Source organism: Epinephelus moara, chromosome 2, assembly GCF_006386435.1.
Source record: "Epinephelus moara isolate mb chromosome 2, YSFRI_EMoa_1.0, whole genome shotgun sequence".
NCBI classification, from domain to species: Eukaryota; Metazoa; Chordata; class Actinopteri; order Perciformes; family Serranidae; genus Epinephelus; species Epinephelus moara.
This window is the reverse complement of record NC_065507.1, coordinates 15,809,922-15,835,096: the sequence shown is the minus strand read 5'-3', so window position 1 is coordinate 15,835,096 and position 25,175 is coordinate 15,809,922. Positions and strand designations below refer to the sequence as shown.

Genomic DNA, 25,175 nt, shown 5'->3' with positions numbered 1-25,175 from the left:
AGGTTAAATCTGAATTCCCTTCAGCGGCATTAAGCTTTGAAACACATCTCCATCATGCACGTGTACACACACACACACACACACACACACACACACACATAAACTTAAGCCCTCTGGCGAGGCATTCAGTCAAAGCCAGCGGCGTGCCCACACTTGCCCCTGTCTCCCCTGTGCCTCCCACTGTACAGGCAGTGCATGAATAGATCACACATGCTGCTTTCTGCCACATCTTATTTTTCCTGTTGTTTCATTCTGCATAATTTATTTTCTTCACCTCCATCACAAAAACACAGGTCTTAAGAATAAGGAAGCAAACAGCTGGTGGAGAGCAACAGGTGGTGTCTGAGCTTAGAAAGTCTCACGTGATTGGACAGTAATGTCAGTGACATTTGTGTGATTTTCTCCGAAGGCAAGGAACATTTTCACCGGCACAAACATGCATTAAACACACACACACACACACACACACATACACAATCACACACACTCACACACACACCAACATGAACTTGTGACAATAATTACACCAACACTAACATGAGTCAACTAGCATCAAAATTGAATTCCTGATTTTATGTGAGTGTGTGTGACTGTGTGCCCAGGCTCGTGTCACTATTGGCCAGAACAGACCAGCCAATCTGTGAACACACACACACACACACACACACACACACACACACACACACACATAGCGATCTGGCTAATTGCCGTCACAGAGTTTAAAGTCACAACTCAGACTCATTAAACCTGCATGTGACAGTCGACCATCCATCACAAAACCTGCTCCTGTGATATAAATAGATTTCTGTGAAGCCAGCAGCAGCATCATTCTTTAAAAACAGATCTAGTCCCAGTACTGATGAAAACTAAGAAGTGTCACATGACCAATTTTGGAGCCAGTATTCCATATTTATTGTGTATAAATGTTGACCCCTCATGAGGATGCAATTATTACGACCTATGACAGTTTCAATCTGATGTTTCTCCTGAAATGCTGCATTTGAAAAAGCTCTTCATTGATTTTCCTCCGTCTGACCTGCTACTTCATGAGTTTTGTAACATTTTTTGTCAACACTTAAACTGTAGATAACTCTTGTTTTTGCATAATCACACACTGTGTACAAACACAGTCTTAAGTAGAAATCTAATCAAGCATCAGTAGTGGAAACCCCTGTGTGAGTGGACAACAGGTGCCTTAAGAAGTCCAAAAAAAGAAAAGAAAAGAAATGCCATCAAACAAAAGAGCTGTGTCCAAAATCACTCACTTGTTCACTCACTAGCTACTGCCTGTGTAGGAAACCTAAAGGGACAGTTCATCCAAAATTAAAAAAAAAAAAAAAAAAAAAATCCTCATACCTGTAGTCTATTTATCAGTCTAGATTGTTTCGGTGTGCGTTGCAGAGTGTTGGAGATATCAGAAATAGAGATGTCTGCCTTCTCTTGACTATAATGGAACTAGATGGCGCTCAGCTCTTGGTGCAGTTAGCGGGTGCAGTTCGGTACAAAGAAAATAGCTCCTACATGCAAATGCTCACAACAAGCTTTGTGAATCATCCTGAGTTAATTATAATTTTAGCATCTACATAATGCAGCACATTGCATTGTGGGATTGTTAGCAGAGGGTTGTGTTCATGCAGACACTCAAATAACTTGACGGAGGTTAATTATATTAAGTATTCAGGAAGAGGTGAGTGATTTCAGACACAGATTAAGTCTTTTTCACAGCAAACATTTTGACTTATCTCAGGAAAAGCACAGGTGTTGATGATAACGTTACTGATGGCTCTTTTCTAGTCATGTTAACCACAGCAATCCATTACAGTCTGACTTTGAGTCAACATGCACAACACCTGCACCCTGAAACTGAGGCAGCTAAATGGAATACAGCCGTCTTTTATTTGATACTTTACACACGTTTTTTTGCCTACACTGACATGTCAAAATATCTGCTATAAATCCAAATCAGCTCATCTAGTGATTCATCTAATTCTTTACATATAATAAGGGTTTGGATGTTATGGCATTTACTATGTCTTGCTACTGTGGTGCTCCGAGTGGGGTTGCAGGAAACAATCTAAAGCTTTTTTCTAAACACTGTAGTCAACTCTTCAACTTCCTCCCACACCACAGGTGACTTTTGCAGAATAAATGGAATAAACAACAACAATAAACAACATGAAACCTCAAACCGAATCTTCGTTTAGCAACTTTTGTCCTGTACATCGTTATTGAAAGGTCCAAGTTGTTGTTTGAACATTTGAACGTTGAACGTTTGAGCATTGTTTGAACTATTTTACAAATACACAGTAAAGGATGCATTTAACTTGCAGATAAAAGTAAAAAATATGTTCTTTCTCCAATGACTGTAATCAAAACTAGCCTTGCCTGCATCATAAAAGCCTTTAATATTTTAAATTTAGTTGCTAAACACTTATTCATTTAGTGTTTGGAAGTGACAACAGGTTACAAACCTGTAGTTTTGAATTTCGGTGGCAGGGCACACTTTTTATTTATATTTAAGTTACAGATTATAACTTTGAAAGCACTGAGTATCAGGTATTGAGCCATAGCTGGAAAATGATACGTGCAGTGTGCAGTTTGTGTCATGTCTTACCCCGAGCATCTTGTAGAGGTAGTGATACTGCTGTCCAGTGGAGTACAGCAGGAAGGTCTTCAGGAACAGCCAGGTGTTCACTCCCAGCCACAGCATCTACACACACACATACATACAGCACAGGATATACAGTATAGTTTTATATTCATTATGAGGACATTTTCAACACATGGGAATAGAAAATACTCCAAACAGCATCTCTAATGTTTTCTGTTGAGCTGTCATGAGCATTTTATTTAGCCTACATATATTTACATTTGATCTTAAAGCACAATATAAATCCATGGCACATAATGGTTGTAGGCTGTATGGATACAGCACATGAAGTACAACAAACTCACTGCACAGCATTGACAAACTGGCAAACAGTGAACTAAGCACCTCCTCGGGATGAAAGTTGAACTTCGTGAACATAATGTGCAAACTGTCTTGGAAAAACACAGGTGAAGCAACAGCTCGTGAGCAGGTAAAACAAACATATTCATGAACGATATGAGTGGAGCCAAGCATGTAAAATCTCTCGACAAAAGTTTCCCCACCAGGACCAAGTGCTTTCCTCCCTCGTTGGCGACCCAGCTCCGCACAGACACAACCATGATGCCTTCACTGTCCCAGCGGCTGCCCAAACTTTTCCCACCAAAGCCTCGGTGTGGCTGAGAGGCAAAGACTCGTCCTTTCTGCAGCTCTGTGTCTATGTCTCTGTGTGCCTGTGTGCAGCGTCCACAGACCGGCCGGTGTCTGCTCCGTCCCCCCTGCACTCCTCTCCGCCGCCGCTGCTGCTGTGTGCTCTGAGCGCAGCTTGACTTTTCATCCCCCCCACAAGTCTCAGCGATGAAGAGCTCCGTGTCAAACTATCTCCTCATCTCCTGTCGGTTTGCTCTCCGACAGGCCTGAACGTTAAGTGTGCAGCGTCGTTAAAACATCTTGAATACAAGTTACTGTGGGGCGAGCAGAGTCACCCAACAAACGGACTGGAGAACAATAAACATCGCTCCACACTGTTACTCTCCGTCACTAGAGGGCGCCATAGTCTCACAATGAAGTGCACCCTCACCTGTGACTGCCATAAAAGGTTTTCCACTTGCGCGAAACCACCATGGCAGGGGCGTAAATATAAACACTGCAGGCAGGGCAGTTGCACTGGGGCCCATTGGGTGAGGGGGCCCATAGTTAGTGGGACCTCGAACAATATCTTCTAAAATCTGTAATTTAGATTGCCACCTTAGAAATATGCCAGAGTTCAAAGAAAAGCATTTAATAAAAAATGCTGCTATGTGCGTTAAATGACTTTGAAAAGGCAAACCCACCTCTGTCATGGTTTTCTTTCTTTTCTTTTTGTAAAATATCCAGTAGCAATCTATGGCAAAATATGTTACGCTACATAAACTACAAATATTACGTAAACTATAAAAAAAAGGTACAAAAATTAATTAAGTTAAACAAATAATTCCTTATTTTCTTTGGTATTTTTCTCCTATACATAATGCAATTATGGTTTTTGGGTGATATGTATGTTGTTGTTTTTTTCATTTCATTTATTTTTATTTTATTTATAAGGACAACACACATTAATCAGCGTATTCTATCAATGTACCAGTGTTAGCCAGCTGGCTAATTTTCAACTGCAGTCCTTTAGCAAGATGTTTTGAAAGCAAAATTCTCAGGACAAAGACAGCAAAGAGGCATAAAGACAGCATCAACTGATGTAATTAGGAACTGTCAAGATGAAACAGAAGCCATGCAAAGCAACAAGCAACAGCAAAGCATCGGTACAATACAATAACACAACAACAACAACAACGAACAGCATGTTAGCACAAACACACAGATTAGCCTTCAGACATGCAGAGCAGTGGTTGAAAGTGAACACAGATAAAACACAATAGTCATTATGTATGGTCATATGCACTAACACACAAGCCATGCGACAGAAAGTTAGCCATGCTGTTAATAAAATAGATATTGCACACATACAAATGTGAAATAACAACAACAGTGTTTCTGTGAGCAGTGTACTGTGTTGATTAGAAATGTTCACATGTCTGACTGTTCAATAACCAGGTCTTGAGCCTTTGTCTGAAGGTGTGGTAGATGTTAGAGTTTCTTATCTCAGATGGGAGTTCGTTCCATAGCTCTGACAGAAAAGCATGATTGGCTGAGGGAGCTGGACCTGAGAGGGATTACACAGTCCCATTTCAGTGCAGACCTTGTGGATCTGGAGTTTTTCAGTTTAATAAAAGCGCTGAGTGGTGGAGGAGCCTTGGCATTTCATATTTTAAACATCAGGCAGATGTCAGTGTATTTCATTAGATTCTGGATGTCATGTTTATCAAGAATTTTGCAGTGATGATGTGTATTGGGTGTTCTGTCCAACACTTTGAGAGCCTGCTTGTAAACCGAGGGACTGGGCTTCTTTGTTATCCAGTGTCAAGTCTCTATTTGATCATGTGATGATAAGATTATATGGTAGGTAGTTTAGGCTCATAATGGGAACTAGCGTGTCTTAGGGCCTGTCATGATACCATGCGCTACTGTGGGACCCATTGTAACTACTTTACACCACTGCACCATGGGTTACTGAAGGGCTCATAAGACAGGGTTTGGGGCCCAAAGTGTCAGGTACCCCCCCTGGCCTTCACCTGCAAAATATCACTCAAATTATTACTTAAAAGCCAGATAGAGACTCAAAATGACCACATAGAGATGCAAAGGAGCTGCAGAGAGACACAAAATGACCACAAAGGGACACAAAATAACCTCAAGGAGACACAGAACTACAAAATCAATGCGTAAAGATTACAGAGATGCAAAACAAAATATAAAAAAAGAGACAAAACCAACACCAAGTCTGTGTGTCTGGCTCCTATGTAAAAGAGGTGGTGAGACCTTTTGCATATCTGTGCCCAGGGGACCATTGTCTGATAATCTGGCCATCACTGAAAAGGGTCACTGTCTGCATTATTAATGATTAATAACCATTACTAATGCTTTATAAATCAGTTAAAAGGCATTATTAAGAACTACTATTGGGTTGTGAGGTTGTGACAGGTCAGGCCATTTGATTACTTAATTTCTGTTTAAGGCTGCATACAAAATGGGCCAAAATCAATTTACTAACATCTTATTAACACTTGCAATTGCAGTTATCATGATTGAAACCCTTTGCTAATAACTTATTAACATTTATAACTGCAGATTTGATGCCTTATTAGAAAGTGTGACACTGATGGGCATGCATTAATAAATGATCAACACTTATAACTGCTCTATGAACAAAAATTAAAGTGTCAACACCTGCCAAAGGGGACACAAATTAGTTATTATGTCTTATAACTGAGCCATAGATCATAGATGATTTAATTAAATACCCAGTGGTTACAATTTATTAACCCTAAAGGATACCATATTAGGAAGTGACCTCAAAGTGGAAAAGGCAGCATAATCAATGCTTCAAAAGTGTAAATGTTTATTTCTGGCATATGTGTTAATCTCTGATATTGCTTTATAGTTTCAACATTTGTAGATTGATTACCCGATCTTTTGGGGAAATAAGCCACATGACTACAAGTTTACCTCACAAGTGTCCCAAGTACTGCACCATGCCATCTCTGTGAGCTGTTGGCGCCATTTTGTGTCTGCAGTAAGAAATGCAGCTGAAGCTGTGGATGAGAGAAGATTTCTATTGGACCAGAGGTTTATCTTGAAATATAGGACAATGCAAACAGATGTGCATGCTGGAGAAAATAAACATGAAAAGAGAAATAAAGTAAAGATGTGTCTACATGACCTCTCAGTCCAAATAAGTCACTAACCAAATCACTAACTGAAAGTACGTGGACACGAGCTTCCACAACTCAGGGTAACCTTAATGCTACAACATTTATTACACAATATATTCTTGTCCTTAGCGATTGATAAAACAGTCTCACTTTAAGGTCTATTTAGCATCCATTTTTAATCATGTGAGTTTTTAATGATGCTCCAGAACAGCTATTAAAAGGACTTTGAGATATGAGATTGTTGTATCGGTTATAGATTCATACAGAAATGGCTCGGAGTTTGGTTTGTAAGAGTTTAACTGGCCTGCAGAGAGCCCTGATCTAAACCCCATTCTGCATCTTTATGATGAAGCTGAACACCAAGTGTGGGCCAGGTCTTACCAGCCAACGTAAGTGGTGAATACACTTCAGGCTGAATGGAAGCAAAACCATGCAAACATGTTCCTAGATCTTGTGGGGAGCCTTTCCTGGAGAGAAGAGGCTGATATAGCAGCATTTTATTGTATATGGATTTTAATTACAATAATGTACAAAAATCACAAAATTTGGTTCAGTCTTTATTACCTGACACACTTCGGCCTTCGTACACAATATGTGTAATGTTTGATATCCAGTTTTTGTACCCCTGCGTTCACCCTTGGGGGTACCCCACCTATAAAGGGGTGTCTCCCACCTTGCCTCTCCCCTTTTGCTGTTGTGCTCTGTGGGAGAGGGGCTGGAGTTTGCCACTAAGTTTGCCACTTGCTGTCAGGAGAGGAATAATGTTTTGCTTTCTAAGGAGTGGCTGCAAGAGGATCTTCTGTAGTAAATTTGTGTCTCTTGGCAGTGTGCTTGCATCTCATTGTGGACTTTCCGTGTCTCTTTGTGGTCATTTTGAGTCTCTTCCTGGTCGATACATGTTGTTTGAGTGACATTCTGCAGGTGAAGGCCAAGGGGGGGCCTCTGACATTTTGGGCCCTTGGGCCTGTACTCGGTTGGCCTGTTTAGTAATCCATCCCTGCATGTTACTTCCATCGTCTTGGGCAAAAGTTTTGTGAACTTAAAAAATTCGCTCGTGATCTTAAGTTAGGAAAGCTAGTTAGGAAAGGTTAGGAAAGTTAGGTTAGGAAAGAGTTTGGAAAACTTTAACCTTAGTTACATTTTATTGCCAAAGGAGGAGTCCTGATATTCCTGGATTAGTTTATTTCCTCAGTGGAGCAATTCTTGGGGGAAAAATGCTGAAAAAAACAAGTAAGAGGTCAACATACTGTGATATACCAGATACATACTGGACTTTGAATCTCACAGCTGTCCTGACTTTGAACCCCACGCACGTCATTTCATAGTGTAAAAGTAATAAAATCTATATTGGTTTTACTGTAGGAGAAATTAGGCACCCAAACAACACCCCCATACCTGCTCAAGGCTGCTGATTCAATGAAAGTTTTCTCTCCAGATAAACAGTGTGCTGAGGATGAGGCAGAGCTGTGGTCTGTGTCCTCCCCACATTCCTGAGGGCCTCCTCTCTGCTCACGCTCCAGCCCACCGCATGAAAGAGCCGTCCTTCAGCCCACACAGCTGTTCACAGGACCAGGAGAGGTCAAGCACAACCGAGGCCTGCATGTTTTATGGTGTGGGAAAATATGTCTGATTATATTCACTGGTGCTGTAACTTGAGTTTCCTCCTGACGAGAACCAAACTTTAATAAACTGACTCACTCCATACCAACACGCCCTCTTCTGTAAGACTGTTTATTGGTGTTTGTTGTTGTTATTGTTATTTGATTAGAAGTTTTGATGACTGACTGAAGTTAAACAAGCACATATTTACATATATGGAAACCTACTTCTACCAGTAAAAGAATAAAAGGTGAAAAGATGTGTATGATAGTTAGTTTTCATACGAATAAAGTGTCTGCAGCTAGTGTTAATGGGTTACACCATCCATCCACCTTCTATATCCAGCTATACTTTAGTGGCAGGTGAACATGTTTACTTAAGGTAGGACACTACAGGTGAAAATATTTTTCATGCACGGGTCAATTTTAAGATTTTGGGCTATTTTGCTTTCATGATATGTCTTCTTTCTGACTATAACAACCAAAATCCACATTTAGGTGTTACATTTAGTTCAGAAGTTTGTGCAAAAGTTGAATATTAAACCAGATATTGCTTCCTTTGCATATTCAAACATAAAATTTCAGAAAACTTTGTGGTTGTATCATCATCAACTGATCACTACCTGGTGGTGAGTTGGATCAGACGGTGGGGGAAGCTGCTGGACAGACCTGGCAAACTCAAACGTGTAGTGAAGGTGAAGAGGGAATGTCTGGCTGAGCCCCCTGTCCGAGGGGTCTTCAACTCCCACCTCCTGAAGAATTTCTCGTGCATCCCGGGGGAGGTTGGGGACATTGAATCCTAGCGGTCCATGTCCAAATCCTCCATTGTGGAGGCGGCTGCAAGGAGCTGTGGTCAGAGGAATACCTAAAAATAATTGTCCTAATACGAGTACTTAACAGGAAAAGTTTCATGGTGAGATCGATTACTTAAAAATTTCATCCTATTCACCTGAAGTGTCTTTTATTGTGTGTGTTCAAAGATGTATAGAGGTTTAAAATGCATATCTCTAAAGCCTTTAAATTGATTAATTCATTCATTCACGTTATTTCAACTCGGAAATACATTGAGGTAGCGACCTCATTTAAAATGTAGCCGAGTAAAACAATACAAAATAAAAGCACTTAGACACAGAAAAAAAGGCAAAAAAAAAACAATAAAAAATGTACATAAATAGATAAATAAAAACATTAATAATGAATAAAACTGTAAAATGCATTTTACAGAAGCAAAATAATACAGTTAAAGATTTGAATTGCCCTATGGATAAAAATGAGGAAAGCTTTAAATTGTTCTGCATGTTGTTCCACGTCCCAGGTGCACAATATGAAAAACTGGATTTTCCAAGTTCAGTAAAAACAGTCGGCACCTGGAGTGTAATCCAATCACTAGGCTGAGTTTGGTAAAAGCCCACATTGGAAGAAAGCACTGAACTCATATAGGAAGGTAAAAGATAAGAGCTTTTTAAACAAATAAAACCCAGTGTATTTTATGTCTTACACAGAGAGAGGGCCACAAATTAGTTTTTTCTCAAATGCTGAGCAAGAGATTTCCACTGCAGCAGCACTGACATGTGCCAAACCTTCCAGTTTTGTTCCTTGATATGTTCCAACAGAGGTTTTAACAGAGGGGTGTATTCATATATCATTCATAGCTGAATTTATACTGTTTATTCCTAAAAACATGGTAAAAAAATTGATTTTGTTTGTACTTTCTGATTTATAAAGTGATAAGAAGAGATATTTAGAATCCCCTCTGTGAAAGCCCTTGAGTATAATTTTGAAACTGGCTTTATCCAATGTTCAGGTTTATGTAGTGGAAATGTGTGCAAATTAGTGCATATTTAATTATTTAATTTGTTATTTGCACATTTAAAATAACATTTCAGAAAAGCTGTAATACAAAAAAAAGTCCTGATGTAAGTAATCAACTGAGGAAGTATCACAGTGACATCTTAAAAGTTTTACCCTATAGTATCTCCCCTTGAATAACCTGTTGAGGAAATTACAATATAAATAGAGGGGTCAAGTTTCTTACTAAGATGTTAATCCACTCTAAACTTCCAGGAAAGCTCCAGTCTCTATCAAGTCTCGGAAAGTTTACTGATGGGCTGAAAACATTCTTATAAAAGATATTCCCTAGTTTGGTTGATGATGATGATGGTGGTGGTGGTAGAGAGAGTGCTGCCTAACATGTGGGTCCAAAATGTCTTATATGTTCTGCTGACTGTGGAGGCGGAATTATACATGACTCACACACACATTTTCATCCTCTTGAAGCCCCTTGTGGCCCGTGCGGACACATTTGTATTTTTTCCCACTTATTTATTCATGTTTTCCTTCATTTTGCAAATTGGTCACCATACATCATTTTCATTACTGCACGTTCACTTTTTATTCTAGCATGTAACTGCAGTTAACACATGATCTGAGTGGAGGTATCTGTTGATTCAGTGTTACTCTGTAGAGACTCACTCTTGATTCCTTTCTGCACCGAATTGTTACTTATACAGCTTATTCTTGGCTGGATTGTGGATCCTTGGCCATTGAGACTTGGGTTGAGTAATGCTGAGTCAGCACATGAATGGACAAGTTGCACAAGAAAGTCATCAGCCAAACATATTACCAATGACAAGCTCTGCAACTTCTCACTCGCTGCGTCTAGAAACAGAAACAAAAACTCAGCTCCTCCCCCTCCCTCTCTCCCTACTTCTCTTTCTCTGTCTCACTTTATCTTGCACTCCCATGCTCCCACTGTGCACTATTTAAACAAATACCTCACTCTCTCTCTGCCAGTGTGCACTGCGGAGTCACTTGTGTCGGTGCGTGGAAGCCTTTGGGACATACTGCTTCAAAAATGAGAAAGGAGAGCAAGTTAATTCGATGGATCGGGTGGATTGTGTTTGTGACAGCTTTGTTCTTGCTGGGCTTCATCATAGGTAAGATAAGTGAACACAACAGAAACTCACACCGGACAGTTATATAATATTCCACAAGGGATATCTGCTATACTCCGTGTGTTTGTTAATGAAAAGGCTATTACTCAACAGTGTTTTAACGATGAAAAAATGGGATCATTGACCAGGAGAAGTGTATAAATGGATGTGCAGGCAGCTGGTGAAATAACAGAAACAGACTCACAGCATAAGGAGATACAATCCTGCATTTTTAGCTGATTTCTTTAGAATTACTGCCATGAACATCAAATCTACAAAGTGTTGCTAAGTTGAATCTTGAAGGTGCGTTGTTGTATGTTTGAGCTGTAGTTTGTCACTGCTCTGACACATTTCACATCTACCTGCTCACAGCAGGTTAACACATGCTGTCTATAACCACCACCAAAATCATTTCTAACTTGTCTAGCTTGTTAGGATCTAACACAACTGGGCAGTGAGTGACTGTATAGATGTTCTGTATGTTTCCTCCACTTTGTCAGACTCCAATTTGTCATTTTTGTATCAAATCATAAAGTCATACAGTGGTGACAGTCTTCCTGAGAGAGCGGCTAGTGTTGTTGAACTGTCTGTAATGTGTGTGCGTGTGTGTATGTGTCTGTGTGTGTGCTGTAGGCTGGTTTGCAAAGCCCACACATCAAAACACCGCAAACAAAAGTGATTCCAGCAAGTATCTGAGGGAGTTTCTGGACGAAATGCAGCCAGACCAGATCAAAGAGCATCTCAGGTAAAAAGCACCATTGATACTGAACCTGTCCTGTCCATGGGCACTCCCGGGGAGGGGACCATGGCCCCTCTAATACAATTGCTGGGTCCCCCTTTGTCCCCTCCTGGCAAAAATAATTGAAGGCCGGACCTGTTTTTTTTTTGTTTTGTTTTTTCAACTCTCACCTTAGATATCTATACACATGCATAACATATAAAAACAGGGTTGCTGTGGAACTCAAAATATCAACTGTACTTGTATTAGTCTATGCACATCAGATAATTATTAACATAAACTTTAAAATAAGAAACCAAGGAACCAAAGTATATCAGTATGCAAACCCTTAGTTTGCATCTAACTTATATACTTCAACAGTATGAGGGTTTGGTTTGGTGCCACCAAAACTAATGGCACTAACTTAACCTCTTCAACCCGACTGGGTGAGTTAGTGAGATACAAAATCATGCTTTGCGGCCAAACATTGATCAAACCCAAAGAACTTTATTTTTGATTCTAGTGGGGAAAAATGTCTGAGTGTATAGGCTACTGTGAGAGCTGGACAATGACGAAAAACAACACACACATCAACTGTGAAAGAGCCTGGATTAAAACAGCCAAAATAAAGCTGCTTAAAGGGAGCAAAAAGAAGAAAACTGGTGTTAACTGGTTTACTGCACCTATCTTCATAGTATGTCATGATACTAAATGTCATAAATATTGTAAGTTAGCATGCTAAGCTAACATTGTTATGGCTTACTGGGACACTTAAATAGAAGAGAGCGTTTGTAAATGCCATTAGTAACACCTGCACCTGTGATCGGTAAACACTTGTAAAACAGGGGCTTTTAGACATATGAATCATGATGTTTTCAAATTAAATCAGACACGTGCATGTATTGTTCTTCTTTACCTTACTTTTATTTATTTATTTATTCTTTAAATATAATTTTAAGGGGAAAAAAGTGGAGACTCTAACATCGATCAGCAATACTGGGGATTCAAACTGAGTGCCTTCTAGCCAAAAGACAAGCTTTTTAGTTTGTAAGCAACTGGTAGCCTCGCGACTAACTGATTATATCCTCTCCACAGGAAATTTACACGACTCCCCCACCTGGCTGGTACAGAGCAGAATCTGAGATATGCAGAGCAGATCAGGAAAGAGTGGCTGGAGTTTGGACTGGACTCTGTGGAGATGGTGCCCTATGACGTCCTGTTGTCTTACCCCAACAAATCACAGCCAAATTACATCTCGCTTGTTGATCAGCTCGGCAGTGAGGTACAGTACATGGACACATCAGGTCGAATACACTCATACTTCGAAAAGAACACATAATTTCAACATCTCTATGAAATACATGTCTTGCAAAAACCTCTGTACTTGTTTCTGGTGAATTATTGTCATTACTGTCTGCTCCCATCTATTATAGCATTAGGATGGCAGTGAGAGTCTGTTTATTACACAGCTGCAAGTTAAATTATTTAAACTAACCATTTGCTTGACTTATGTTCACAGTAAGAAATGCCAAATGTTAAAATACCAACCCATTTTATTACTTCAAACGCTCTGATGAAATGCATCTACTCTCTCACCCCTGTGGTGTTTTCAGTTTCAAAGGGGCTGTGATTTTCTCACGCACATGAACAACAACACTAACTCAATCCAAACCCTTTGACTATTTCTCAGTCCGTTTGGGGAGATAACAAAGTTGTAGCATGGAAATGGAGATCATACAGATACACACAGGCCTTCTTTATACAACACTGCAAGACAGTTCATTCAAGTCCAAGGTCCTTTTATAGCCTTGTGGTGAGATAAACCTCTGTATGTATCTCATGAGTAGAGATAATGATACAGCACAGAGGTAAACACGAACAGACCAGAGTTAAACGCACTGTCATACTGCAGCATGCTGCTGAGATGCATTCAGGAACTTTAACACAATCAGGATTTACATTTCAGCTAATTCTGTAACACATTTCAGCTGATTACCATTCAATAAATCACCACTGAAAGTCCATTCTCCAGCTAAAAACAGGATCAACTGGTGTCTACAAAAAAATCATGGAAATTGTTACAGACTGCAGAAAATAAATTATACAGAGTTCATGATGACACCTTCATGTTGCTCGAAAAAAAAAAAGAAAAAGAAAAGAAAGACAGAAAATAAAAGAACCATGGAGAGTTTGGCATTTTTGCATGAAAAAGTTACTTAACCAATTATCAAAATAGTAATTCATTTAATTTTCTACCAATTGGCTATTAGTCAAAAAGTGGAGCTGCAAGGATCAGTCGATTAGTTGTCAACTATTGAATTAATAGATTTGATAATTGATTCATTGGTTTCATTTTTAAGAGAAAAAAAAGACAAAATTATCTGATTCCAGCTTCTTAAATGTGAATACTTTCTGGTTTCTTTACTCCTCCTTGAACAGTAAACGGCATAGTTTGGAGTTGTGGATAAAAACAAAAAATTTAAGGATGTCATCTTGTGCTTTAGGAAACACTAATCATAATTTTTCACCATTTTCTGAGATTTTATTGAGCAAACAACTAACTGATTAATTGAGAAAATCATTTTTAAAAAAAGATTAATAAACAATTAAAATATTTTTTTAAATCAAAATTTCCAAAATCTTCTGAAATAGCCGTCGTCCCATAAATGCAGTGGAGGAAAATATTTCCCTCTAAAATGTGGTGGGGTAGAAGTGTAAAGTAGTATATGTGATCTCATGTAAAGTACGAACACCTTCAATTTGAGTAAATGTAGTTACACTCCACCTCTGAGAGTTGACAATGGATACATTGCAAAGTTCAAAGATGTTAGTACCACAGAGAATAAAGGTTGTTCATCAATATTTCATCTAGTTCAGTCTGCGCTCTTCCTTCTTTCACAGGTTTTTAACACTTCCCTGGCTGAGCCAGTTCCAGGGGGTTATGAAGATGTTTCTGACATTGTGCCTCCATACAGTGCGTTCTCTGCCAAAGGACAACCTGAGGTACACACATGCACACACAAACAACCATACTGACAGGAGGACAGTAATGTTTAAATACATTTTCATTGCCATTGTAAAAGTTGCCTCTTCTTTCTGTCTCTCTCCAGGGGGATTTGGTGTATGTAAACTATGGTCGGACAGAAGACTTTTTCCAGTTAGAGAGGGAGATGGGCATCAATGCTACTGGGAAGATTGTCATCATCAGATATGGGAAAATATTTAGAGGCAATAAGGTAGGGAAAGCCTTCATCATAACCCTACATCAACACCCCAGTAAAAGGATTTCTGTCAGTCACTGAGTATTGTCATTTAAAGACTTCACCTGTGGTTAAACATACTGTAAGCTCACATCTTAAAAGCAGATAAATACATTTACATACCAGCATTTCAAAAATATGTCCCTGCATACCTTATAATATTTAATGCAATTTATCAGTGTCAAACCAATTAATAGCTTATGATTCACACGGCGAAGAAAAGGACAGCAATAAAAAATGTTTTGTACACCGTCAAAATGACTCACTTCCCTCTGTCTGTTTCGCTCCACCAGGTGAAAAACGCCATGTTAGCTGGAGCAAAGGGGATCATTATGTTCTCAGATCCAGCGGATTACTGGGCTGCTGGAATTCAGGTATGCTGTATAATTTTAAACACAGTATTTTTGTATTAATGTGTGGATTATGAAACTGTGTTTGTGTAACAGCCAAGAGGTTGATACTGACCTGACAAGCCTTAAAACAAGCCTTGATCAGCAGAGTAAACAGACAAAAACTATAAATTCATGATCCGGCTCATGATTGGAAATGGTAGCAGATTCTACAAGATAGCCTTCAGGACCTAATCTCTGGAAACATTCAAATCCAGGATACACTGCAATCTGTGGATTCAAATAAAGCGTTTTAAATATGCGTGTGTGCAGCCCTACCCTGATGGCTGGAACCTACCTGGTGGAGGAGCTCAGAGAGGAAATGTTCTCAACTTGAATGGAGCAGGAGACCCTCTCACTCCAGGCTACCCTGCTAAAGGTGTGTTCTCTATGTGTATGATGTGCGTTAAAGCCTGAAGGAGTTTATACATGTGTGTGAGTTTATACCTGCTCTCTTATAGAATACACGTATAGATTCAGCCTGGAGGATGGAGTAGGTCTTCCCAAGATTCCTGTGCATCCAGTTGGCTTCCATGATGCAATTCACCTGCTGAAGTAAATAAATGTCTCTTTTCTTTTCTTTTCTTTTCCACTTTTCCGCGATCCGAAATGCAGTCATTCACAGCAGTGCTATTTGAAAAAGAATTGCGAACCTGACATCTCTCCGCCAAAAAGTTGCACTTGAACACACTGCAAAGACTACCACCAACAGCCAACTAGAATGACGTTAGTCTGTAGGCTGTTTGTCATTCAAAACGGGGAATCAGAAAATCGAGAGGATGGATTCAAGACAATGGTTAGCCAGTTAGCACATTAACAACACTACCCGATGTTGAAGGAACAAATTACATTCGGCTTGAGCTAGCAAACAATAACACAAACCATTACAAACCGTTTCTGCTAAAGAGCTCAATGGCCAATGATCTAACAAGTTTGTCTCGATCTCACACCATCTTGACTTATGCTTTTTTGTTTACTTTCCTCACTTTGGTTTCTCATCTCGTGCACTGAGCTGAACAGCCCATCAGAGAGATTTAAATTCACTGACAGGCTCTGAAGTCTTCCGATGCCAATTCAATGTGCTGAATTAGCTTAAAAAAAACAAACAATAAGGGCTGACTAGTGGCACACCACAAGACCTAGGGTGACAAATGCTCACTGACGGCCCAACACTGACCGACAGCTGACTGTCTGATTGATGTGTCAGGGTGCTAACATGCACACAATAATAATGGTAACACTGGCGATGATGAGGTAGCATTCACCTTAGTTTAATGTGTTAGCATGCTAACATTTGGTAACTAGCACAAGACACTAAGTACAGCTGTTCAGTATAGTTCTAAAAGTATTTGGTCATGGTGGTGCTAGATGAAAAGTGAGGAGGCTAAAGGGGGGCATGAATGTATTTGCAAATTTTCATGGCAATCTATCCAATAGCTATTGAGATATTCAGGTGGCTTTGGCTCAGGATGTAGAGTGAGCAAAAATCGGTGGATCTGTATTTCAGTCCCCAGCTATTCCGATTCACATGTCAAAGGATCCTTGGGCAAGATGCTGGACCCCAAACTGCTTGCTGTGTGAGTGTGTGTGAATGTCTATACTGAGCCTCGGCCACCAGTGTGTGTGAATGTGTAAATGTGACTATGTGATGTAAAAGTGCTTTGAAGGAAGGTGCTATACAAATCCGTCCATTCCATAATTCAGCATGGATCAACCGACAGGCAGACACTAGATTGGCTAAAAACTTTTTAATTTAAATCTTGAATTTAGGGCAAGAAACTAAATTGTTCATGATGTCCCTAAATGAAATGAGCAGCTATTATTTCCACAGTATGTGAATTATTTACCATTCAACAGGAACATGGGAGGACAGATTCCACCCAACAACTGGAAAGGTGCTCTGAATGTCTCCTACAGGATTGGTCCAGGCTTTACGGATGACTTCAAGAGCCAGTAAGTGCTCACATTAAGCTTTTATGTCCAGTGTCACAGTGATCACTTGTGTCCACTTCACCCCGTGATAACATGATTCTCCCATCCACCTATTTTTTTTAATAATAAAACTCTTTCCTCACCAGTTGACAGTCTCTCCTCTCCTGCTTCACTGCTGTCCTCACTCCTTAGTGGTTTTACTGTTTGAATTGTCTCTTGCTCCGCTTTAATGACCCAGTGGCATGTAGCCAGCGGACATACAATAGAGGCCCTTGTACCCCCTATTTGTGAGGGACATAAATAACACATCCACACACAAACAAGCTGCACAAATTAAGGACGTACAAGTAACTGGGGCATTTCGTGCTTTTGAACTGTGGTGAAGGTTTTGTGAATTTTTGGAGCAAAAGCCACCATAACAACAAATGTATGTATTATTCTACAACCCTGTTTCTTTAGAACTGATTTTTGAGAGATAAACAAAGTAAATGTTTTTATTACGGTGCTGTGCATTGTAAAAACAAATGGAAAACATTTGTATTATGTGCATGTTTCCTGTTCATAAATTCTGCTTACGTTCTCATTTCCTGTTAAAAGTTACTGTTGATCTGCTTCTCCTCTGGCTCTTTGTTTGTTGCTGTATCTCTTTCTCCCCTGTGCGTATTAACCCTTCCTCAATCTGTCTGTCTTAGGAAGGTGCGTATGAACATCCACACAAACAACCAGGTAACCAGAATCTACAACGTCATTGGCAGGATAAGAGGAGCTCTGGAGCCAGGTACAGAACTGCAACCTAAGCTGCTCTAACACTTCACTAAAGCTTTCAGCAACATTGTACACACATGTGAATAACACTAATGATGCCAACATGGACACTGACACTAAAATAATCATGATAAAATGTTAGAATAGAAAGACAAACTAATTTAAATGCATCTCAGGCTCTTAGGTAAGAGGTTCTGTGATAGAATGAGCAATTTGGTAGCATTTGTATATTATAAAGAATAAACACTGTATACAATACAAATTGTGCGTATGTGTGTGTGTGTGTGTGTGTGTGTGTGTGTGTGTGTGTAGACAGGTATGTGATTCTGGGAGGGCACCGGGATGCCTGGGTGTTTGGAGGAATTGACCCCATGTCAGGAGCTGCTGTGGTTCATGAAACTGTCAGGAGCGCTGGCAAGCTGCTCAGTAAAGGTACTTCTCTGTAAGTGTATGAGCGTGTGAGTGATGGTCTCAATAGACAGTAGTCTCAGTATGTGCGTGTGTGTGAGTGTGGCATAAGCCAGGAGGACATCATGCGTTTGATCGTGTGTGTGTATATACGTCTTTTATCACCTCATCTTACAAACTACTGGACCTATCAGCCTAATATTTTGTGTGTACAGTTATGACTGTATGCTCAAGGATCTTTCACGTATGCAGTGATTCGCGATTGCTTAAAAAAAATGTATTGGCTGTTTTATATCATCATTGACTGCTGACTCTTCACTCCACAAGTTTTCTGGAAATCAGCTCGTCTAAAAACAACCAGCCTTACCGTCTGTTGCAGGACACATTCTGGTCTTCGTCAAGGCTCAAAAACTGACATCCATTGAAAAGTTTAGTTTCATTTTGTACCAGAGCATCTGCAGATTAATTCCATACCCGATACCTTATGATCCAAGAAAGCTAAGGAGGACATGAAATAAATTAGTCCCCAATTTTGACCCGGTTTTGTTCTGTCCACTGCACAGCATCATACCACACCAGAAGTGTTTCGGCAGTGGGGCGATTTGCCCGCCCGATTTTGTAGACTTGCAAATTTTGTTGAGTTGTCATTTTTTCTTGATATTTGTCCTTCTACCATAAGAAATTAAGTAGGCTATGTAGCTAGATGTTTTCTTTTCTCGGTCTGATTTAATTGAGTCTATTGTTCTTTTCTACTTTGTTGTGCTGCAGCTTTCAGACAGAGCTAGCAGTCCAGCTATGAACAACATGGATCAAAGATTTTTGGTGTAATTTTAGTCATTGGAAATACGTTGATTCTCATAATTACAGCGTAGGCTATCTTTATTTCACCTAAAGTGCCTTTTAGCAGGAGACATTGATCTGCCCTGTGCAATGTGCTGCAGCTCCATTAAAAATAGACAATGTGTGTATTTTTAGTATCATCTGGGACACTTCTGAATAGTGTTGCACATCTGCTGGAAATATAAGAATTGGCCAGAGTTACAGCGATCCGCTCAGGCAGCGATGCTCTCTACTGAGTGCACTTTTCTAGTTAAATGCTGTGCAGTCCTCAGAAAGGTTGGTTACACATGCTACAATGCTACAAAGTTGAGAAGGTGTGTGTATCTGTGTGTGTCTGTGTGTACAGGCTGGAGGCCTAGAAGGACTTTAATATTTGCCAGCTGGGATGCAGAGGAGTTTGGACTGCAGGGATCTACAGAATGGGCAGAGGTACTCATACACCAACTCATACACCTTTGCACACACACACACACACACACACACTGACCACACTCGGTCCTTCTCAACAGGATAATGCCAAGCTGCTGCAGGAGAGAGCTATTGCCTACATCAACGCTGACTCTGCCATCGAGGGTGAGCGTGATTGTGTGCGCTGCTCAGTACTCCTAATAAATTATAGACAGTGTTGTGACTGAATCTGTTTTGACATTGCTCATGTGTGGATCTATTTGAATGCTAGGCATGTACACACTGAGGGTTGACTGCACTCCGTCTCTAAACACTTTGGTGTATGACCTTACCAAGCAGGTGAGCAGACATATACATGCAAAAGAAATGGTACATCAAATTGATTTAAGAAAATTATTTTTGTCTTCCATGTTCACTCTTATGCTGTATTCCTGTCTTTCTCTCTGCTTTATCTCTTTCTCTTTCTTTCTGTGTTGTGTATGTAGATAGCTAGTCCAGAGGAAGGAGAGGAGGGAGTGTCTCTGTACGAGAGTTGGCACAAGAGGGACAACTGGACGAATGACCGCGATGCACCCAGGTACAAAGTTGCTTGATCTGGTCAGGGCCAGGGTGTGCACAAATGAACAGATTAACTACAACAACAGTAAAATACACAAGGTTCAAGGAAAAGAAAATGTAGGACGCCACAAGAGCAATGCTGCAATCAGAAGTTAGCAGAGGACAAAACAATTGGAGGATTAATAATTCTTCAATGCAACTGTTAGAGAAATGTTTCAGTTTTGATTTACAATGCAAAGATGTATACAGACTATTGACAAGCCCGAAAGGAATACTTCACCCCCAACTGATCATATGTTTATCAATTACACGCCCTGTCTTAGGCTGAATTTGTGAGGAAAACATATTTTTCTCACATGCCATCATGATCACGATTAAGAACAGCAAACCTATATCAAAACATCTGCATACAAACTCTCACACATCTCATGCAGTATAACCCAAGTCTCATTTCTCCAGTTATGTGGTTGTTTGTGTTATTGTGTGAGTTTGCAAAATCTGAACTGACCCTGTGAAACACCAAAGTGACACAATAACACAAACTACCAGTTGAGGCTGCAGATCAGCAGCTGATGTGCTCAGCAAGGTAAAATAACTGTTTTGTCAATGGAGTCTGACTTTAAAGAGAGCACCAACAAGTTTTATTTTCAGTTCAGTTCCCTGCCGGAGGGGGCTGTCTGTTTGGGAAGTACTGATTAATGAGCTGGGTAAATGAGACTTGGTGGGTGTAGTATTTCGTGTCACTGTGTGAGACTTGTGTTGGGTTATAACAATTTTTGAACGAATACTTTGGAAGATAATCAATCAAATAATCATGAAACTAATGTAACAAATCACTAAATCAGTTTGTCCTCCACTCTGGTGTCGTGTAGGATCAGTAAACTCGGGTCAGGCAGTGATTTTGAGGCCTATTTTATCCGTCTGGGAATTGCTTCAGGCAGAGCCAGATACACCAAGAACAAGGTGAGACACACTCCACTTACTTACAGGTTTATCTAAACATTAATATTAACATATATTTCTGTGTTTCTATAACTTTGTGTCTCTGTTTGTATTGTGCGTACAACTGTTCTATCAGGATGATGAATTTTTCCTCTTTGTGAATTTCAATCATATGCAAGCCTGTGCATATGAGGACAACATGTTTGTTAGTTTAATATTTGTACTCTTTTTTTCTTCTTTTTCTCTTCAGTGCAGGTTTTTGTCTTGTACGTGTTTGCAGCGTCAGTGTGATATCTACTCTGCTTTGTCTGTGTGACTTTATCCCTGTCTGTGTTTGATCTATCTGTACTACGTTGTGCTAAGGATGAAATTTTGGATTTGAACAAGTTGTTTGTGTAACTGGGGATAAAGTCGCTGTGTCAAATTTCAATTGTAGTTTCACTAAGCATAATCTGAAGTCATGTCTGTCTTAAAGGCTGAGTTAAGGTTTGAGCAGAAGCAGAAAGAAGGGTACCGTAAAGTTAACTGAAAGCCTCCAAGGTGCCGTCGTAACTAAGGAAAATGTCCTCTGTGCGTTCAGAAAACGGAGCGGTACAGCAGTTATCCAGTCTATCACAGTGTGTATGAAACCTTCGAGATAGTGGAGAAGTTTTACGACCCCTCCTTCAAGAGGCTTCGGGCGGTGGCCCAGGTGAGAGGCGGGCTCATCTTCCTATTGGCCGATTCCCAGCTCCTTCCTCTCGACGTCAACCAGTATGCAGACTCACTGAGGAAGTACGCAGAGAGCATCGCGCAGCTGGCACAGAGACACCCAGAGGAGATGAAAATGTACGAGGTGTCGTTTGGTGAGTGCTATTTAAATATGAAGTTTAAGTATTGTTAAATATGTGAGCCAACTAACTAACTTTTCCAAGATTTTCTCTGCATTATTTTTTTCTATATTTTGTAGCGTCCTTGTTTTCTGCTGCGGAGAACTTCACTGTTGCAGCCAGGGACTTCCATGAGCGCCTACAGACTCTCAACAAAGCAGAGTAAGAGTGTGTTTAACATTTCGTATATTTCAGCTGTCCAAACAAAGGCTGAAATATGTTGGTGTGCATGCTCTTGTTTATTTGAAATGTACACTCAGTACTCTACTAGGTACACATGGGTAATCTGTTGCAATCCAGTACAACAGCTCTGCCATGAATTCTGCTGTTATGAAGTTTATAATGTTCAGTTTTTGTTTACAATGTCAGAAATATGTACATTTAGCTAGATGTTTATTAATGAGGTCACAGTTAAAGGAATACTTCACCCACAAAATGACCATTTGTATGTCAGTTCGTCATGTTTTTTTCTCACATGCCTCCACGGGAGACAGCGAACATACTGATTTATTGATCGATTGGAGACCACATTTAACAACAGCAAAACTATATCAAAAAATCTTTTTAGAAACTCTCACACAACTCGTGCAGTTTAATCCAAGTCTCATTTATGCATTTGAATGCTCAGTACTTTCCAAACACATGCATGTTCTCTGACACGGTGCTATTTAAAACTAAACCTATCTTTATCTTTATTTATCTTTATTCCCTGCAAAACCAGACTCCAAAACTGACAGATTTTTTTCAGTGAAAATGCATGTGTTTGGGAAGCACTGAGCATACGACTGCATAAAGGAGACTTGGATTATACTGCACGAGTTGTGTGAGAGTTTTTAAATGGACGTTTTGAGATAGTTTTGCTGTTGTTAACGCGGCCCCCAATCAACCAATAAATCAATTATTTCCTGTTTTTCGCGCAGGTATACCAGAGAAATGTTTACTTCACAAATTCAAGGTAACACGGCATGACTAACTGATTTTACAAATGGTCATTTTGTAGGTGAAGTATTCCTTTAAAGGTGGATTACATAATATTGAGAGGTGTCCGTTGAATTTTGATACATGTGGAGGGCAGAATATTAAAAACAATTTATTTATTTGTTTATTTTTTTAGAGTCTTATTCCCAGGTCATCAAATACTGAAGCTTCTATGACGGTTTCAAAAGCAACTGAACATCATAGGGATCCTAAAAATAGACTGTATAGAAGAAAAATTATGTTGAATTGTTTGTGCGTGTGTACTGATAAATTTGCCTAATTTGGTGAAGTGTGTAAGTGGCGTTTAATGCGCATGTGTGTATCAGTCCTCTGCAGGTTCGCATCATGAATGATCAGCTCATGTATCTGGAGAGAGCCTTCATAGACCCCCTGGGCTTACCTGGCAGACCCTTCTACAGGTTAGTCACACCAACAATCACACAATCAAACAATCGATTGATATTTGTTGTACATGCTTTTTCAAGAGTTCATCTACCAGTCAAGCACTTGTGCACTTGAGCACTATGACCACTAAAGGGCACTGTTCTCAGCATTTGACTTTGAATGATCAATCTACCTGCATGTCTTTACATGTGATACTAAAAACATTAACAATGGCTCTGTTGACTGTCCATTATCTCTCTCACACTATTCTATTTAGTTTTAATTTAAGCATAGTCCATCCTTGTCTTATCAGCAGGTCTAGTTTTTGCAGGGAAGGGCTTGTTTATCATATGAGAGGTGAAGATAAAGACCACGATTCTCCAGCAAAACACTGGAAAAAAATAAAATAATGGCACAAATTCATTGTGTTATCATCATCTGATATATTTAATGTTGCATTTTCAAACCCTTTCAAGATTGTTTTTCATACTTTTCCATGACCTGGCTTGTTTGCTACAGATTGCTCTTACAAGGCTTGGCCAGTGTCTGTTTTTTCATACCTTTCTGAAAATTCACTGAGGTATACAGTGCCAACCCCCCCACCCCCAATTATATCTTAAATAGTGATAATTACTCATTGCAGTATCCTAATTGGGTCCCAAACATGTCACATAAGTTTGACCGTAACTGAAATTCTTACACTGCTTGCACAAACATATCTAAGATGGGTTTTAAGTTTTTGATCTAGACAAGGACCATCCTGCATAATTGCTACTGCATACTCTGTTAGGTCTGCGTGTATGACTGTTTGCAGGTTTAATTAAAAATATTTTAGAAATCAGTTGACCATCATGAATACCTGAGGAGTGCCTTTACTCCTACCCTCTTGTTAGGAAATACCACACAAATGTTACATCTGTAATACCTCATTCCTTGACGTGCCACTTCCCCCTCTTCTCTGTTTCAGGCATGTTATTTTCGCTCCCAGCAGCCATAATAAATACGCAGGAGAGTCTTTCCCCGGGATCTTTGATGCATTGTTTGACATCGAGAACTCAGCCAATCCACAGAAGGCCTGGGAGGAAGTCAAGCATCAGATCAGCATCGCAGCATTCACTGTTCATGCTGCTGCCATGACACTAACACCACCTGCGTGAATAAGGCACAGTTTAAAGCCGTGTGATGGAGCTATCTATTGACAATTGTGTTAAAACACCAGACTGTGAAGAGAAGGAATACACTGCCTCCTGCAACACACAGAGATGGACAATTACTGTTTTCTGAATCAGTCAAGTTCCAGAAACATCCGAAGCTCAGTGATACAGTGACTCTCTGAGCGCCATCACCATTGCACCTTCTGATTTATGTGTCTACAATAAAGTCATGTTTTGTGTTTATTTGGTTGGTTGTTGTTTTTTTTGTTTGTTTGTTTTCTTTTTTGCCAAGTCTTGTTTTTTTGTACATTTTGTACATGTGGGCAGAAAACAGCTAATATCCTGACCATGTTGGTCTGAGAAAAGAGCCCGGTCTCACTCCGAAGTCGTTAAAATCCGACACTTGGGCAGTGACTTACGGCATCAGACACCAACAAAAAAAGGCGTCCTTTAACATCAGCGTAATACGTGGCAGGTTGCTGTTACAGTTTAACGGTGAGTTCAACAAACATCGACTTTCACTCGAGAGATCTGTGTTTGTGTCCGTAGGATTCTAAAGCCCAACCCTGTTCTTTTTTCCTAAACCTAACCACGTGTCTTTTGTTGCCTAAACCCAACCATGTGTGTTTGTTGATGAAGGAATTCA

General features: G+C 39.9%; 2 protein-coding genes across 3 annotated transcripts in view; one reads left to right on the top strand and one right to left on the bottom strand.

The window, feature by feature from the left end:
* Positions 1 to 3,585, bottom strand: part of LOC126406790 (NADPH oxidase 4) — a 30,056-nt gene extending 26,471 nt beyond the window's left edge. The window contains exons 1-2 of the mRNA XM_050071296.1: positions 3,154 to 3,585; positions 2,615 to 2,710 (exon numbers count right to left, since the gene is read on the bottom strand). Of these exons, the coding sequence (XP_049927253.1) occupies positions 2,615 to 2,710; positions 3,154 to 3,210 (153 nt within the window). The 5' untranslated portion in view covers positions 3,211 to 3,585. The remainder of the gene's footprint in view (positions 1 to 2,614; positions 2,711 to 3,153) is intronic.
* Positions 3,586 to 10,758: 7,173 nt separating this feature from the next.
* On the top strand, positions 10,759 to 24,771 carry naalad2 (N-acetylated alpha-linked acidic dipeptidase 2). 2 transcript variants are annotated; one of them, XM_050066417.1, is made up of 20 exons: positions 10,759 to 10,927; positions 11,558 to 11,669; positions 12,738 to 12,924; positions 14,544 to 14,645; positions 14,753 to 14,878; positions 15,196 to 15,276; positions 15,565 to 15,670; positions 15,753 to 15,846; positions 17,149 to 17,244; positions 17,916 to 18,001; positions 18,301 to 18,420; positions 19,583 to 19,665; positions 19,746 to 19,809; positions 19,916 to 19,983; positions 20,130 to 20,221; positions 21,075 to 21,165; positions 21,725 to 21,989; positions 22,094 to 22,175; positions 23,318 to 23,410; positions 24,343 to 24,771. In XM_050066417.1, the coding sequence occupies exons 1-20, from the start codon at positions 10,846 to 10,848 to the stop codon at positions 24,530 to 24,532; spliced, it is 2,220 nt and encodes a 739-aa protein (XP_049922374.1). In that variant the 5' UTR covers positions 10,759 to 10,845; the 3' UTR covers positions 24,533 to 24,771. The 2 variants fall into 2 exon arrangements, with proteins under 2 accessions (XP_049922374.1, XP_049922366.1); XM_050066409.1 differs by having other exon boundaries at positions 10,760 to 10,927; positions 14,726 to 14,878.
* Positions 24,772 to 25,175: the final 404 nt, after the last annotated feature.

Bases quoted from the DNA above. Each gene is read 5' to 3' on its own strand.
- naalad2 (XM_050066409.1), top strand. From the start codon at position 10,846: ATGAGAAAGGAGAGCAAGTTAATTCGATGGATCGGGTGGATTGTGTTT. The intron at 14,646-14,725 runs GTACACACATGC...CCATTGTAAAAG, and splicing joins CTGCCAAAGGACAACCTGAG to TTGCCTCTTCTTTCTGTCTC. The intron at 15,847-17,148 runs GTAAATAAATGT...ACCATTCAACAG, and splicing joins GATGCAATTCACCTGCTGAA to GAACATGGGAGGACAGATTC.